Source organism: Felis catus, chromosome C1 (genome assembly GCF_018350175.1).
Source record: "Felis catus isolate Fca126 chromosome C1, F.catus_Fca126_mat1.0, whole genome shotgun sequence".
Taxonomy (NCBI): domain Eukaryota; kingdom Metazoa; phylum Chordata; class Mammalia; order Carnivora; family Felidae; genus Felis; species Felis catus.
Genome location: NC_058375.1, coordinates 102,866,515 through 102,883,720, shown reverse-complemented (window position 1 = coordinate 102,883,720; position 17,206 = coordinate 102,866,515). Strand labels below are relative to the sequence as shown.

Here is a 17,206-nt window from a genome sequence, read left to right as displayed (position 1 = left end):
TCCTTAGTTATGTGACTTTAGGCAAGTCACAACTTTCTGTAACTGTTTCACCTCTTCCTTAGGGTTAATGGTGATATCCACTCCATACAGTTGTAGTGAACTTCAAAGGATTTGCTGCTTTTGAAGTGCTTAGAACAGTGCTTGGCATACAGTGTGTACCCAATAAATATGGCGTTGAATCAATATTAGTATCATTGTTGGTAAACTGACATGGATCCATGGGCTGAAAAAAGGTGGCCCCAGAACATAAATGTAATCAGCAGAGAGAAATTTTATACCTAATGTTATTAACTGGAAGATCTTGATGGAGTCTATTCTGCACTTCCTTACTTCTATCTGCTTCCCGTAACAGGAGGTTTGAAATAATACTTTTTGGTCTCTCTGCATCATAGGAGAGTCGCAAGAACAGAACTTGCAGCAAGGTAGGATGCATTCTTTTGAATAGGTCTTTTATAAATAGGACTCATCGTTATTACATTATAACTGCCTTACAACGCCATCATGTATGAATAAGCCTGAGGGGAAAGGTCATATAGTGTTATTTTCATTCTTCAGTAAAGGAGCCTAAACTGGGTTGTCCCCAAATTCTACTCTACAGTCATTATTGTTTCCCCTTTTAGCCATTTATATTCAACCAACAGAAAAGGGGTAATATTTCCCATATAGTTACTCAGAACATAGCAGGAGTCACATCTGATTTTGGAAGGGGACGGAAAGAGCAAGAACCGTACAGAAGAAGCAGGCGTGTGGTGCTAAGCCCTGGGGTGGTGTTGCCCTCAGTGCCAGGCCCTCGGACCAGATCCTCTGGGCCACCACACTTGCACTCTTAGGCACTCTGCCCTGTGCTCACCGCGAGAACTCTCGCATGTTCACATCATGAACCAGCTAAAATATCCCTGACTTAAATATTACGATGCTGTGTGACAAAAAAGGTCTCCTGTCAAACTGCCATTTCACCTGCATCCATTCCATTCTGAACCATAAAAAAATTGTAAGATTTCACATAGTCCTCCATAAGCTTCTGCTGAGAAAATGCTTGGACTAGACAGATTCCGGATCTGATCTTGGAACAGAAGTAGCTAGAAAAGAAAACTGCCATCTGCGGTCAAGTCCCTTTAAGACACAACTTGGTCGTTAATCTGCAACATCTCTCAAGCAGCTTTCCAGCTTGTAATTTATTCAGAAAGCATTTTCCGGTGACTTAAAATTCTGTACCATGAAGGAATTCCGCCTGCTCATGGCCTCTCTTTTGCCCCCTCAAAGAACACAAGAAGCGGGCCTTTCCCGGAACATTTGTGGGAATAGCACCACCCATCACGACAACTGGTTCCTCAAATCTCCATCCTGCTTGCTACTGCTCTCCTTCAGCAAGGAGACAAGAAAGAGTTTTTAAGGTAAAGTAGTTCACTTCACATTTCTGGGGGAAGCGTAATGCTGTTTCTTTAGTCTCACTTCCTTGAGAGAGAATAATCCAGGTTTCTTCCTCTTCCTTCCTTTAAATAAATACAAAAGCATTCACTGATCCCAGAGCCTTAACTTTGGCTTGGAATTTTAGTATAACAATGATCAAGGGACTGATTGTCCTATAAGGAAACAAACAAAAAAAGACATGAGCTTTCTCTACTTCTCATAAATCTTCTCAAGAATGAAACCAAATAGTGACTGTTTGGCCTTTGATACTTTTATTGGATCGGTAACAATTTTCTGTGTCTCAACTAAAGTAGCTAAATTCTAACACTTACGTATTTAAAATGTACACTCTCCATTTCAGCACAAATGTTAACACAGTTGAACACAGCACAGTGCCATGAATAAATGAACTTCCAGAGGAAAATGTACAGCTTGTTTTGGTGAAAAAATAGTCCTGTGAATAATCTACTGCCAAGTTATTGGATTGTTTAACATGCCACTTCCTTCTTCATTTAAACTGTTATGAGATCACTTCAGTTTTTCTCAACAGCCCTAGGATCAAAATTTTGTGTGATCAAAGTAAAGCTGTTTTTATTATCAAACTGAATACTTCATGGAAACAGATAGAAATTCATGATGTATAAAACATATTTGTACACACACACGGCTCTTAAAGTTTACAGATTGAGAGGTTGGTATTTTAGAGCAATGATTTTGTTAACTGCAAAAGGTAAGCACTACATATTAATGTTACACTAAAGGCAAAGCTAGCTACATGCATGTGCTAGACAATTCTGAGTTTTTAAAGGGAACAAGGAAGCCAATTTAGTTCATCTACTTAACACCCCTATTCTTCATATTATTTCCTAGCAAACATTTTCTTACTGAACTTTCTATATTCCTTCTAGCTTTAGCAAAAGGAAAACAGTACGATAAATAAAAATTTTTATTTATGGAATCTGACTTTAAACAACATGTTAAAGGGAAAGTAATGCCAAAAGAATTAGTACATCACTTTATAAGTTTAATCATTCTTTTTTGGAACCTGGTAAAATTCCCATTGTCCACTCTACGTGTTGTGATTCCCTACCACTACCCAACTTCCACTGGAAGCAAATTACAAGCAAAATTTTTATTTGGGAAACTCGTCCTGGCTCATGTGATTATATAGAAAGAAGTTGAGGACTTACCTTTTGTCAACACTCAGACTACTTAAAAGCAACATGTCTTCTAATTATAATAAAATTACTTAACAAAGTTATTACTCTAAATGTCTAGTGAGAGGGTATCTTAAATCCATATTCCAAAATGTTTTAAGACTCAGAAACTATTATCCTACAGAAATCACCCTGATGTATTTTCCCATGGACTCATTCCTCTGATTTCTTATTACCAGGTTACCCCACACAAGCTCCATATTCCTAGCTCCTCTTTCTATAGTCAAAATGGTTCTTTACTACTAAAGGGAGAAGAAAAGCTAAGTTTTAACTTGAAGAGAAAAGAGAGACAATACTCGAGATGTTTGTATTTCACAGGATGTTAGTATCTGAAAAAGAAAGCTAATTGCACTTATTCCACCTCTGGTACCATTTCTACGAGCCAAGATGGATGATGGACTTTAAGGGCATGGGTCGCTAATATTTCATTCTAGCTTCCTAGGCAGTTTGTCACATTTCCATGCAGGTCACTGGTGGCAGACCTGGAGAATTACTGCTGAGGCCCTAGTTGAAGAGGCAACTTGAGTTTTTCAGGGACCTCCAGTGTGAAGATTCTAGGAATTTTTCATATAAAAAGATCATGAAAGCAGAAAAAACAGTAACTTTATCCTACCAAACAGGAACTAGAGTTTTCTAATACTCGCTCAAGGAAAGCAGAACTATTGAAGTTTTTTTCCCTCTACGGTTTATAGTCTAAAGGGAAGTGACTGTAGGTAGGTCAACTTCTATTCCTCAGTGGAAGGAGCAATTTTTGGTGTAGTCTGAGCTGCTTCTCCTTTCCCTAATCAGAGGACCCCAGATTCAACTGGAAGACAGAGCACCCAATTTTCTTAAACTGTTTCAAATCTAAAGCCAAACTCCCCAGGACCAGATACCAAATCAGCATAAATTAGCATAAAAGTGAAAGGTCTTTTATGTACACCTAGCCCAGAGGTCACTTAGGTATAAACTGTACAAGCAGGATATACTCAAGAACCTTCTAGGAAAGCTTTTGTGGTGAGAATCTAATATCCTGTACAGGTCATGATTTTCTGGATCTTTATAGATCTCTTACTGTTCATAAGGACATGGACAAATCTTTTAAAAATATGAATAAGGAAGTAGAAGTACCAAAAATACTGTGCTGTCCACAGTGAGCGAAGAGAAGGGCATGTGGGAGAGGGGTAGGTAAGATTAGGGAGAAGCGTGCATCTATCAAGGCAAAGGCTGACAATATTAAAATAGCCCAGTCGTGCCTTTTCAGAAAAATAACGTGGCTAAACAGCTAAGAAGGAAACACCAGAAAAACGCTGACTTATACGAGGCGCTAATAATCATCAGACTTCAACAATATAAACCTGCAACAGAAAAGAATTTAAGGGAAGTATCTATCAAAAGGACTCCCATTTCACTCATTAAATAAATCCTGGAGGTCCTTTACAACTCTACAGCTCTAAAATTATAGACTTCATCTACCCTGACCTCTTACCATCATTACTTTGCATATTTGCTATTATTCAAAAACAAAATGTAAGAAAAAACAAATCTATCCATATGGATTTTACTCAATTTAAGTTGTATGCTTCCAATTAATCATGGCCTGGATGTAATTCATTCATTTTCTCTCAAGATTTTTTCTTTTTTTTTTTTTTAAATTCAAGCACAAGGTTCTTGTGGGGCTCAGCCTCTGACTCTTGATTTCGGCTCAGGTCATGATCTGATGAGATCCGTGAGATTGAGCCCAGCGCTGGGCTCCATGCTGAGCATGCAGCCTGCTTAAGATTCTCCCCCCACCCCTCCCTCTCTCCCCTGTTCGTGCACGCTCAAAAAAAAAAAAAAAAATTAAATTATTGTGATGTTGAAAATGCCTGACAAAGGTAAAATAATCCAGTAAGATAAAGGGTCTGTACTCCTGAAGAGAGAATAGAATCATTTTATATCATGCTTAATAGAATTATGTGAATGATGTGGCCTATCACAGCATCATCTGTCTATGGGTTATAGAATAAAATTCATCAGAGTCGAGTTCTCTAATAAGATGCCAAATTATCCCACAAACTGTTAGACTAGCAAGCCCTCTCCAGGTAGCACTGTTTGCAAGCCTCATTCCAGGACATTAGTAGCAGATTTTAGCCACATCTATGGTAGCAAAATCAACCTCTTAATTTACCCTTTCTCACAAAATCACTTAATTTTCTAAAACGTTCCCCAAGGATCAACATTAAAGTAACTATAGCACTAATCTGTCTCTTTGGGACCCAAATCAGGACCAGAATTCACTTACTTTCCTCCCCTGCTTATCTATTATGATCATCTTTCAATAGGAAGTTGGGTTTCTCATTATTCATCCAGCTACTTTAATATTTCTAACACTTAGTAACAGTTCAGGATACCAAGCGAAATTTCTACTCTTGGAGGGGGATAGAAGCAGGGGTAGAAATTATCAGAAATTACTGTAATCACTGAGTCATTAGAACCCAAAAAACCACCCATGTTTGAATCTAAACAGGACACTTGAAAGCTTCCTTGGTCTGTTAGCAAAATTAAGGAAAAAAAACAAAAAAAACAAAACACTTCCTAAATGCGTTATAATCATATGACAGACTAGTCTTTGGTGGGTTTAAGTTTCTGTAAGTTCAAATACCCCCTCTTTACTTCTAGAACATTACAAAAAGCTATGTGCAGGAGATGGTCCCTAAAGATTAGAAGACTAAGAAAGTGGATGGTTCCTCTGACACTTCCTATCTCCTTCCTTAAATGACCCCTCACCCCAAAGGCCATTAAAACTTAAAAGCATTTCCATGAAGAGAAAGGCTTAAGGCCATCAATCTTTTGCAAAATACTTAATCAGAACATCTCAGGGTGCTTCTCCTGGAGAACATTTTCTTCCCTGTCCATTTTGGTTTGACTGTTGTTACAGACATGGCTAAGGTTACAGAGACTTGGACAGAATTTAGAATGTAAGGCAACTCGTGTCAACCCACGGATGTGAAAGAAATACAAGTGTCATGTAAAAAATGGAGGGAAAACAGAAAAACCATTGGGTGCCCCCTAGGTGAGAAAGAGTATGCAGTCACATTTATGATGCTGGAAAGCCTCCAGTGCCTGTTCACCAAATTCTGTGTTTAAAAACTAAAATCTCAGCTTCTAATCTAGGAAACCTCCAACCAGCAGAAATACGAAACCTCAGGGTGTTGAACCCACAAAGCTCCAAAAAATCCTGGTTACTTTTTACACTCTTGATATTTAAGATAGTAGAAATACAATCTACAGTGCCCCTTTCCTTATGCATCTCCTGCTACCATAAGAAAGCACTGAGACAATGACCAAAACCTGATCTGTGATTTTCTTTTTCTAAACTATTCAAACACTCCAAAGCTTATTATTTTAATATGGAGTAATGTATAAGCACTAAAACATGAAAAGCACAGGACTCCATCTAATGCCACTACCAAATGGCTGCAATAGGCTATTTAGTGAGATGCTGAATTTAGAGGGGGACATTACATTTGAAACTATCTTTTTTACATAAAGAATTGTGACTCTGAAAGACATGGGAAGCGTTCTTATTAATGTTCTGACTAAATAGTATACTCTTGGTTTAAAGAAAAAATAGTGATGGAATTTCATCCACATCTAATCTAATTTCATTATCCATTTGATTCAATATCAACTCTGAAACAGTATCAGAGGAAAAGGTTTACCGTAAACACTTGAATGGTCTTTGCCTCTGCTCTTCAGCTTGACCCTTGACCCTTCTACTACTTGCAGTGGGCTATGGCAAGACTTGGCTTTGATTACCTTCTGAGAAGGGTTATACCACTTTTGCAAAGTCATTCTTATGGACATTTAATCTCTCTCTTTTCTCTTTCATCTTGAAACTTTTATTTGATTAAAAAAATCCTCTCTCTCAAAGAGCAGGAGTTGACTGAATGGCAAAAATAATACACATGCATGCATTTATGACAGGATATGGTACATATGAAATGGGCGGTGAGGGCGGGGGAGGAATAAACTTTATTGGCCCACGGAAAGAGAAGAGGGGATGAGGGGGGCCGGGGAAAAGAGTGAATACGGGTGGGAAAACTGAAATGGAATGATTTAAAAGGTGCACATTCATTTTGTAACCTCCACCATTCAACACAGAGAGAGATCTGCACAGCGCCGCGCAGGGAGACCAAAGTGAGTTTCACTCTGTAGCTGATGCTACTTGCAGCAGTTCTACCATTACCAAGTCACCATTTAATTCTGCCAAAGCCAGACAAGGCTCTCGGGTTAGTGCAAACAAGGTTTTCCATCCTGGGCTGCAGTCTGACCCGCCAGTGCTCAGAAGGCATGCTTGTGACGAACTCGCACACTTTCCAGTTCCCCACCTCCAATGGCGGCCAGGGTCTCCAGCCTGCTTAAGCGCTCCAGGCTTCTTCCAAGAACTTCTTCTAGCCGACCACGTATCACCTGGACCCCTTCTAGTTCCACCTGCAGAGTTCGGTCTCTCTCAGAGCTGAGTAAACACGCCACATGGAAGGAAAATGGATTAGCTGTCGACTGTAATGAGTCTACATATACTTCCAAAGAGTCATGAGACTTTCTAAAGGACGCTCTCCAGGACACAATCAACGAACACAGTCTTTGTTTTGGTACTGTTACTGTTCATTGCTGACAGATTAGCAAGGCCTGCTCCCTGCTAGATTCTGGGCCAATGTCACATAAAACTATAGCTCCTAAGACTTGTCTCACACCTCTATAGCCAACATAAGAGAAATTTTGCTTTTTTTAAAAAAATTTTTTTTAAATGTTTATTTATCTTTGAGAGAGACAGAGTACAAGCAGAGGAGGGACAGACAGAGGGAGACACAGAATCCAAATCAGGCTTTAGGCTCTGAGCTGTCAGCACAGAGCCCGACGTGGGGCTCAAACTCATGAACCACAAGATCATGACCTGAGCTGAAGTCGGACACTTGACCGACTGAGCTGGGACCCAGGCACCCCAAGAAATTTCACTTTTTGACTAAGAGTATTCGTTTCTGAAAAAACAAAACCAGGAAAAACTACATGCAAACTGAAGCAATACTGAGCCAAACAGGACTGCTATTAAAGATAGGTGTTCTCTTGGGGCACCTGGGTGGCTCGATCAGCTCAGGTCATGATCTCACAGCTCGTGAGTTTGAGCACCGTGCTGGGTTCTGTGCTGACAGCTCAGAGCCTGGAGCCTGCTTTGGTTTCGGTGTCTCCCTCTCTGCCCCTACTCTGCTCGTGCTCAGTCTCTCTCTCTCTCAAAAATAAATAAACATTAAAAAAATAAAATAAAATAAAGACAGGTATTCTCTCATTTGTTAACCAAACTTGACAGAGCATTAAGAAGGAATCCAGTTCAAAGACTAAAGATCCAGAGATTCTTTAAAAAGTAATACAGTCAAGGGGTGCCAGGGTGGTTCAGTCGGTTAAGTGTCCAACTGAGGCTCAGGTCATGATCTCGTGGTTCATGAGTTTGAGCCCCCTGTCGGGCTTTCTGCTGACCACTCAGAGCCAGGAGCCTACTTCAGATTCTGTGTCTCCCTCTCTCTCTGCCCCTCCCCTGCTCATGCTCGCTTGCTCTCTCAAAAATAAACGTTAAAAAAATTTTTTTTGAAATTAATACAATCAAGTTGTCCTATCATACCTCTCTTCTGCTTTCATTTTCTTCAAGGAGAAAGAAAAAAATGCTTAAACTGAATACCAAACTAGAAGAAACTGAATACTAAAAGAAAATTAGGAAAGAGAAAAGGGGTGAGGACCAAAGGCAAATGAGAAAAAAAATTAAGGGAATAATAGAAAATGAACCAGAATGCTATAATATACATGACCAAAAATCAAGAGGTACAAGCAAACATATTCATCGTGATGGCTAGCAGTGATCCTGGGTTGATATCGGCCATCACGGTAAATATATTTTCTTTCATGATACTCAGTGAGTATCAATACCCTTTATACTCTTACTCTTGGAATAGAACAGCCCTTACCAGGACATGGAACAGAGGAAGGAAAGGAAAATACATTGAATGTTTACTATATGCAAGGCATTATTTGAGACATCTGACAAGTCTTCTCATTTGATCACTGTGTAGCTATATGAAATAGGGACTATTTCTGACTTGAGACTTAAACACTAGGCTCAGAGCCATCCACACAACAAATGACAAGTTCAGTAGTGCCAGTGTCTTTGCTCTTTTTTCTTCCTGCTTCGAGATCATAAGCATCTGTGCCTAAAGATGAATAGAAGGATATATATTGCCGTCACTCTCTTACCTCTCTGGATGGGCATGGAACTTCACCAGACTGCTATAGAGCTGTCTCTCTGCTTGCAAAGCCTCATTGAGCCGACTCCGTTCATCCACCAGCCCTTCAAGCATCAGCAGCAACTGAGGAAAAGAAGCAATACGCAAATGGAGACAGGAGACACAAAGCCACATTGGATCCCGAGAAAGCAACCAAAACAATGTACTAGCATGTACTATGACCAATAAAACTCACTATCTAACTACTTAAGCTTTCTGTTATATTTTACAGTTTTCAAATCAAATCACGCAGGGGCGCCTGGGTGGCTCAGTCAGTTAAGAGTCCTGCTTTGGCTCCGGTCATGGTCTTGTGCTTTGTGAGTTCAAGCCCCTCATCGGGCTCCGTGCTAACAGCTCAGAGGCTGGAGCCTGCTTCAGGTTCTGTGTCTCCCTCTCTCTCTGACCCTCCCCTGCTTGCACTCTGTCTCTCTCTCTCTCAAAAATAAATAATAAACATTAAAAAAAACGAATAACCAAAACTCTACAGGGTAGATTTCAAACATGGGAGATAAAAGAAGAAAGAGGAGACAGAAGTCAGAAGCATGGGAAAGAGTCTAAGAGAAGAGAGTGGAAGGAAAAGAGAGGAAGGGTCAGAAGGAGACACACAGTAGGACTTACTGGTATTTCATTCATTCAATAAATATTTATCGAGCACCTTCTATTGCCAGGCTCTGTTCTAGGGATAAGCCTACTATCTAGTGGGTGGAGGAGACACCATCAGTCACAGACCTGTGTCACGGTGAGCCATAATAAGTGCTGTAAAGAAGGTGAACCATGACAGTGTGCAGCAACAGAGGTCTGTGTAGGTGAACTGCTCCAGTTAAAAGCTAGGACTGGAGTGAAAGGAGTAGTTAGTGAGAGAGATGATAACGCAGACAGGGAGTATAGATAAGTAGGTCTTTTTTAAAAAGTCTGGCACTGAAGAAAGGTCAGATATGGGGTGGTAGCTACCAAGGAACTACAGATGTTAGGGGCCTCTGTTGCTGCTACTGACCAAGGCAGGAAACTTTAGAGCACAGATTCTGTACGAAATTCCATCAACACCCCTTCATAAGTAATGGAGAATGACAGCTTTTCCGTTGTCTATTTCACACTAAAAATAAGGTTTATTTTTCAATAACTTACTTGTTGTCTTCGATTTCCTGAAGCTTCCTGACCCTGTGATTCTACTGAAGCAACTTTTTCCCGAAGTAGTAAGACTTCTTGGGTCAGGCGTTCCATAGCTGGTATGTCTTCAGGATCAACCAGTTGCATTTGCAGGTCCTAAAAGTAAAAAAACAAACAAACAAAAAAAACTAGTAATAAAAATGCTATTAAGCGGAGGAGCAAAGGAGCAAAGGTCCCTGAGATAGTCTACGCTGTCAAGTGGAATACTGATAAGTCATACAAAAGTAACAAACATTCGTTATGAAATCTCAGAGACTCTAAAGAAGTCAAAGAGAATATGGTGATATTTAAGAGGCTCAGACTAACAGTGCATCAAGGAAGCAAGCACTTGGCCGGGGGACTCAAAGTATTCAAATGTCTGAAGGTGCCCTACAGGATTCTGAGCTGTAGTCATTTCCAACGGTCTTTAAAAAGCTTTGAAAGACCTTTATGAGGTCTTCTTTTATCTGTATGTTCCTGGTCAGGGACTCCAGATCGGCCGCCTGCACCTGCAGCTCTTCCTGTTGCACAGCCACCACGGACTGTAGTGCAGAAAGTTCCATCTGCGGAGAGGAGAAATCCTGAAGTTAGTGGGTAGAGGAGACGGCATCTATCACATCTATATTTTAACACCAAGGCCAAGGTTTTCCCACATTATATCACCATCAGTCAGTAATGCACGTAAAAACTAGAAGATGAATAGTCCTCTACTGGATCAGATCAATAAACCACAGAGTGTGGTACGAAGGCGTGTTTTATGGGAAGCTGTAATGGTAGTTTTAATGACGTCCTCCGCTTTAGTCAGCACTATAAAACATCAAATTTGTTTAACTAATGAGTTTATTATGTTGCTTAAAAAAATAGGTCACCGTTAGCAGGTGAGTGAATCCTCCCAACAACCCTACAGAATAAACTTCTCTTCTGTTCCCCAATTTACATATGAGGTGACTGAGGCTGAAAGAAATTAAGGAACCCGTTCCAAGTCCTGGAGCCAGGAAATGGCAGATCCAGAATGCGAACTCAAGGAAGCAGACTCCGCACATGAGGCTGTCATGCCTTTCCTGCAGAGTCTACGCATCCACATGTTCTTCGTGGTAATGGCAAGTTATTTGTAAGTAAACATTTTAAGGAACTATTTTGAGATATGTGAAGAACACAGGTGTAGGGGGCACCTGGCTGGCTCAGCCAGTAGAGCACGTGACTCTAGATCTCGGGGTTGTAAGTTTAAGTCCCACATTGGGTGTGGAGATTACTTAAAAAGAAAGTCTTAAAGAAAAAGAAAATAGGTGTGACAAGGAAGACAGATGACACACAGAGAGTGTAAGGCACAGCCAAGCTTCCTAAAGGAAGCAGCACCTCTTTAATATATAAAATGTGAGTTACCTGCAATAAAAATGTTACTTCTACCTCCATCAACACTGACAGTTCACCATGTGGGCTCCTGATGATTTGCAACTACACAAAGTTATCTGGTGTTCTGGGCTACTGCGGCATGTTAGGAAGAAATGCTTCTCCCATTTCCTCGCATGTCGAAGGACCTCAGTTAATATAACTCCTGACCTTTCTCCACTCCTTTACTCAGCCCCAGGCAGGTAAGGGACTTGTCTTAACGGTATATTGGGGAAGAATAAATGAGGTATGCTTGACTTAGCTCCATCTTTCTTCTTTCGAGGAGGCACCTGTCTGCAGGAAGCCTGTTTTTGCCACTGCTTCTCCAAGGGCAGGCCCACGGTTGTCTGTGACTAGGTAGATAGAGAAGTCTACCCAATTCTGGGGATTGGCTAGCAGGCCTCTTGGTTCTTGCATTAAGTTCTCCACCTAAGCCTTTATCTGTAACGCAGTTGGTAAAATAACTATCTGCCACAACTTTATTTCTCAGTTTGTTCAGATCCTGGGTATGAAAAAAGGAAGGCCCTCTTCAGAGGCCTCTATCATTACAGGTGGGTATTTGCTCCACATAAGAGAAATTCAAACATGAGGAAGCTACATTACTGCGGCATGATAAAGGTCTGCAGTGAGGCAGACATGGGCTTTAAATCTTGGCATAATCTTCCTACAAGGCATTTAAACTGAGCTTCAATTTCCTCAACTGTAAAAACGGAAAAAAAAACACCTACTTTTCAGGGCTATGTGAAAATAGAGAAAATGTATTTAAAAGTGCACAGCAGGCAACCAGTGAATGTTAATTACTGCCACCACAGCAAGACAGTAGGGGGAATGTTTAAAAATTCGGGAAAATCGACATGGCTTTTGGTACATTATCTAATATTAGAGGGAATGTGATAATGAATATATATGGCACTGAACCGGGGAGTGGGAACTGATTAAAGACACAAAAGTAAGCAATATAGCTAAAGATAACTCACTCAAAATAACCATTCATAGTCATAAATTTATGACCCCCAACACAGGACAGAACCAAAAAGTAATATTACACTGAATTGAGTATATACGGGAAAAACAGGAACAGCATGTGGAAACCGAACTGAAATATCTGACACGAATAATCAGATAATGGCTACAGTAGAACCTCTGCCCCCCAAAAAAGAAAAAAAAAGAGGGGGACTAGGGGATTTTGAAAACTGGTATTTTTAAAATGCCACACAATTTCATATCCTCAAAACTGGAGTCATGTAACAGGAGTCTGCTTATAAGGAGAAATATAGTTATGAGAAAAGAAACAAAGAAGTACAGTAAGAGAACTTGACCACAAATGCGAATACACGTCTTATGTTATAGATTAACTCTGGCAAAGAGATGGACTACACCTGATATAGACTAGCCAGGTAAACTGAAGTTAGGAGCCCATGACACTGCTGACCCTCTGAATTAGTGTTAGCTGGTAACTCTATACTGTGGTCCTAATACTTCTTCTACATCATGGCTGGACATACAACCAGCTGTACAGGGAGGCAGAAAGAGAAGGGATTCTTCTGGAAGGCTGAGAGGCCTCTTCTGAGAAAATTCATGAAAACTCTCACCAGAAATAGGGCATGAGAATGGGAAAATTATCTGCTCCAAGTCATGACTTCTTAGCAAGTCTTTTGAGTCACAAAAGACCTCAATTTAAATCTTAGCTTCAGGTGTCTTAGTTACAGGACTATTTCCCACCTCCAATGTTTAAAAAAAAAAAAAAATCAGTGTTTCAGCTTCTTCATCTATAAAATAGGGTCAATACCACTCAGTTTACAGAGTCATAAGCATTAGTGCTAATTTACATTCCCATACAGTGCACTGCATACAGCAAGTAGTCAATAAACATTATTGATCAGTCCCCACAGTCTTTAGTTCCAGGTTTTTAAAACTAATTTTCCAGATCAAACGTCACAATTCGAAGCAGGAATTATATAGTATTTCACTCTTTCACAAGTCCTTTACAATTATTCCAGTTAGCAACAGGCAGAGAGAGCTGCTATAAGCTCTTTTCAGCACTTAAAAGTTTAATGGTCTCCATGTATAAAAATAAGAGCATCTTTTGAGAAAATACGCATATAAAGCGATTTCTGGTTTTCTCCAAAAAGATAAGTCTTACTTTGCTTTTGGACCTAGGTATTATACTTGGACAACTGTAGCCTTGAATATAAACTATCTTGAAATATATACTATCTTGAAAGAAAATACCAGGAATTTAGAAATTAGGCTCACTGAGAAAACTCACCCGACTTTCTCTTTCTTTTTTAGCCATGAGCTCGAGCTCCTCCTTGGCAGTACTCAGTTCTTTCTCCAGCCCGGACACTGCATCCAAGTCTCCTGGAAATGAACACACAGCACTAGCTTCGATCACTACAACCCAACACGACCTCTGCTGCTTTGCTTCTGGGGAATTTACTCTGAATACACAATCTAACAACAACAATAACGACGAATATACGTATAGGTTGTTCTTTGCAGCATTATTTGTAATGGCAAAATACTGCAATCAGTCTACAGAAGACTGAATAAACCACAGTATGTCCATGCAATGAAGTACTATAATCAACCGTAAGAAAGAATGAGGAAAATCTTTATGAACGGATATGGAATAACTTCTAAGCTATACTGTTAAGTAAAACAGGGCAGGTACAAAGGGATACACCTAGTGTAGTATGTTTTACATTAGGAAAGGGGGGCAACAGGAACACACACATACACATCACACAGAGACACAGGACTGCTCTCTTACTTTGCAAAAAGAAACCTAGGGAAGGATAATCCAGAAATGAAATCAGTTGCCTTCAAGGGAGGGGTGAAAACAGGAGAGAAATGTTAGGGAAGTAGTTGGGGCTTCTGAGCATACTTTTCTATATATTTGAGTTTTGAACCATGCTAATGTTTTATTTTTAACGTGTAAAGTTAGTTCAGTAATCATGGGCAGGAAAAAGCCTAAAACTGAATATTAACATAAACAAACCTGTATAGCAAATAGATAAAATAAGCACCTAGGAAATAAAAAAGTTAACCCAAATAATTTTTTGAATTCACTATTCTAACTATATACCTTCAGTGGGAAATAGTCTAAGGATTCAAAAAATAAGAAGAAACCTTAAACATTATTTAATGATTCTTTCTGCTGATACGTGTATTCGTGTAGCAACCCTGAAGCCATTTTTGTGTATTGTGCAAATGTATAAATAAATTGACGTTATAGGTAAGCAGGTTTCTCAATGTCAAAAAAAAGAAAAAGAAAAAACAGAAAAGAAAGCAGATACAAATACAAAATAAGCCAAAGAAAGAACTTGTGTTGTTCAATTAGAATTAGAGAAATCAGTATCAAACACACATACACACACACCCCTTTAGTTCTGTTCATGTAAAAGGGCCTAGAAGCTGTGAACCTATCTTATGCCCAGAAATTAGTATCTAAATGCCGTTATCCACTTAAAGGAACCAGAGCCCCTTGAAGTAATGGGTAATTCCAGGGCTGAGGCAGGGAAAGTAAAAGTTGATCCCAGAACATCTTATTGTGCCAGAAAATGTAAAAGTGCTAAAAAGCTGATGGGGAAATACCAAAAAAGAACAGAGGAGCAGCTAGAAGGGGCTCCAATTGGCCAAATCTGGGATAATTTGGGCATCAAATGGAATAATAACAGAAATAGACAATAAAATGTGTTTTTTAAAAAAAGAATCTAGTAGAACACATTGATATAAAAAAATGGAGTGGGGAGAATACAGAAAGGGCAGAGCTTCTTTGCAAAGGAACATACACTAATAATTAAGGAAGAAATTTTAGAAATAGAAATCACTTTATTATTATTATTTTTTATGTTTGTTTGGGGAGGGGGAGAGAGAGAGAGAGGGGAGGCGGGGGGAGATAGTGCAAGCAGGGGAGGCGCAGAGAGAGGGAGACACAGAATCCAAAGCAGCCTCTAGGCTCTGAGCTGTCAGCACAGCCTGATGTGGGGCTTGAACCCACGAACCATGAGATCATGTTCTGAGCTGAAGTAGGATGCTCAACTGACTGAGCCACCCAGGTGCCCCAGACATCACTTTTTTAAACTATCAATGTAATATAATAGTTGATTCAGGCAAGGCTGAAAGATGCTAAACCCCTGGGTGAGTGACTGTGGGGAAACAGAACTGCCAACTAAGATATTAGTCTGGCAGATTACTTACACAAAGGGAGACATGAGCCTTCCCAATGGAGAGATCCAGCAGATACAACCTTAACCAAGTATAATACTAACTGGTATCATGTGCTCCTGACGTGGTGCACTGAGAAAGACATCACCCTTGTAGTATTCTTGCCAAAAATGTTAAACTTGAATCTAACCATGAGGAAATAATCAGAGCCAAATTGAGGGCCATGAGCTGACCCAGAATTTTCAAAAATGCCTATGTCAAAAAAGACTAGAAAACTGTTCCAGATTAAAGGAGACTACAGAGACATGACAAGTAAATGCGATGCATGACCCTGGAGGGAGAAACCCAGCCATCGAGGACATTCCGGGGACAATGGGAACTCTGAATATGAACTGTACATTAGGTACCAGGACTATGTTAAGGTTGAATTTCCTGAATGTGATAATTATACTGTAGTTATGCAGGAGAATGCCCCTGCTGTTAGGAAATACGTAATGAAGTATTTAGAAATGAAGTGTCAGGATACCTAAGTAATTTTTAAATGGCTTGGAAATTAACATTATACCTGCGTGTATGCATATAAATTAAGGACGCAAATGTGGCAAAAAGTTAACAGGGGGTGAATCTTAATACAAGTGTATATGTGTTATTTTTGCCACCTTTCTATAAGTTTGAAATTTGTAAAATACAAAATTGTAGAAAGGTAGTTTTTGAAAAAAGGTAAATAGGGAATAAACAAATCCAGCATCCATTACTCTTTGACTAACAAAGTTTTCCTACTAAAAAATAACTACTCGCGTGACTTATCTATGGAATTGCATAATAGTTAACACTGTAACACAGAAACAAAGTTTTTACATTCTTAATATCATTTAAAGATTGTAAGTTAATTATCAAAGTCCACAACCTTTCTTATTATAGCGCTATAATCACCACTTCATTAATGACGGTAAGCCCCTATTTCTAGAACTCCCTGGGGAAACATCTTCCTTGATGTTAGGAAAGGGGGGGAAGCTACCACAGATCCTGGCCTTTTGCTCTATGAAAGTCAGAGACTGTAATCCCAAGCACTCAGTATAAGTTTTGTTCCTACTATGCACAGAACTCAGCTGTTTTGGGGGAGTTCAAGGCCTACCACTGTCTCTTACTTAGATGGCTGTGATCTTGGCAAACAGCTTAATGCACACTGCCCGTCCCCCCTCCCCCCCCCCCCCCCCCCCGCCCCTGACATGTAAAACAAGTTATGCCAAGTTACAGTGAGTAGACAGGGACTGCCTGAAAGACATCCAGGAGAAGGTGTCAGCCCCATGGTCTTGCTGTGTAGGTTGGGAAACACTACCTCCTGCATTTCTGAATCCCTGAAAAACTACGTGAAAAGGACAATCAGGAGGCAGTTTCCCTGGGCCGAACCGTGTACCCAGAACAACAGTGTCAATTCAATGTAAGGTAAGGTCAGTTCTTTCTAAAGAGACATGTCTTCAGCCTTTTAGGGAAATCTAAACTTATTTTTTTCCACTAAGGTAGGAAGAGAAAGAGAGTCTTGGCCACACCTATTAACAGAGTTACAGGAAGAAAAGATGG

At 39.9% G+C, this 17,206-nt stretch overlaps 1 protein-coding gene across 25 annotated transcripts in view; it reads right to left on the bottom strand.

The window, feature by feature from the left end:
* The window catches only part of LOC101093537 (phosphodiesterase 4D interacting protein), a 220,093-nt gene that overhangs the window by 44,821 nt on the left and 158,066 nt on the right, over positions 1-17,206 (bottom strand). For all 25 annotated transcript variants that reach the window (XM_023259046.2, XM_023259051.2, XM_023259048.2 and 22 more), the window contains 5 exons: positions 13,725-13,816; positions 10,513-10,629; positions 10,046-10,183; positions 8,892-9,004; positions 6,980-7,107 (listed from right to left, as the gene is read on the bottom strand). In XM_023259046.2, the coding sequence (XP_023114814.2) occupies positions 6,980-7,107; positions 8,892-9,004; positions 10,046-10,183; positions 10,513-10,629; positions 13,725-13,816 (588 nt within the window). The remainder of the gene's footprint in view (positions 1-6,979; positions 7,108-8,891; positions 9,005-10,045; positions 10,184-10,512; positions 10,630-13,724; positions 13,817-17,206) is intronic.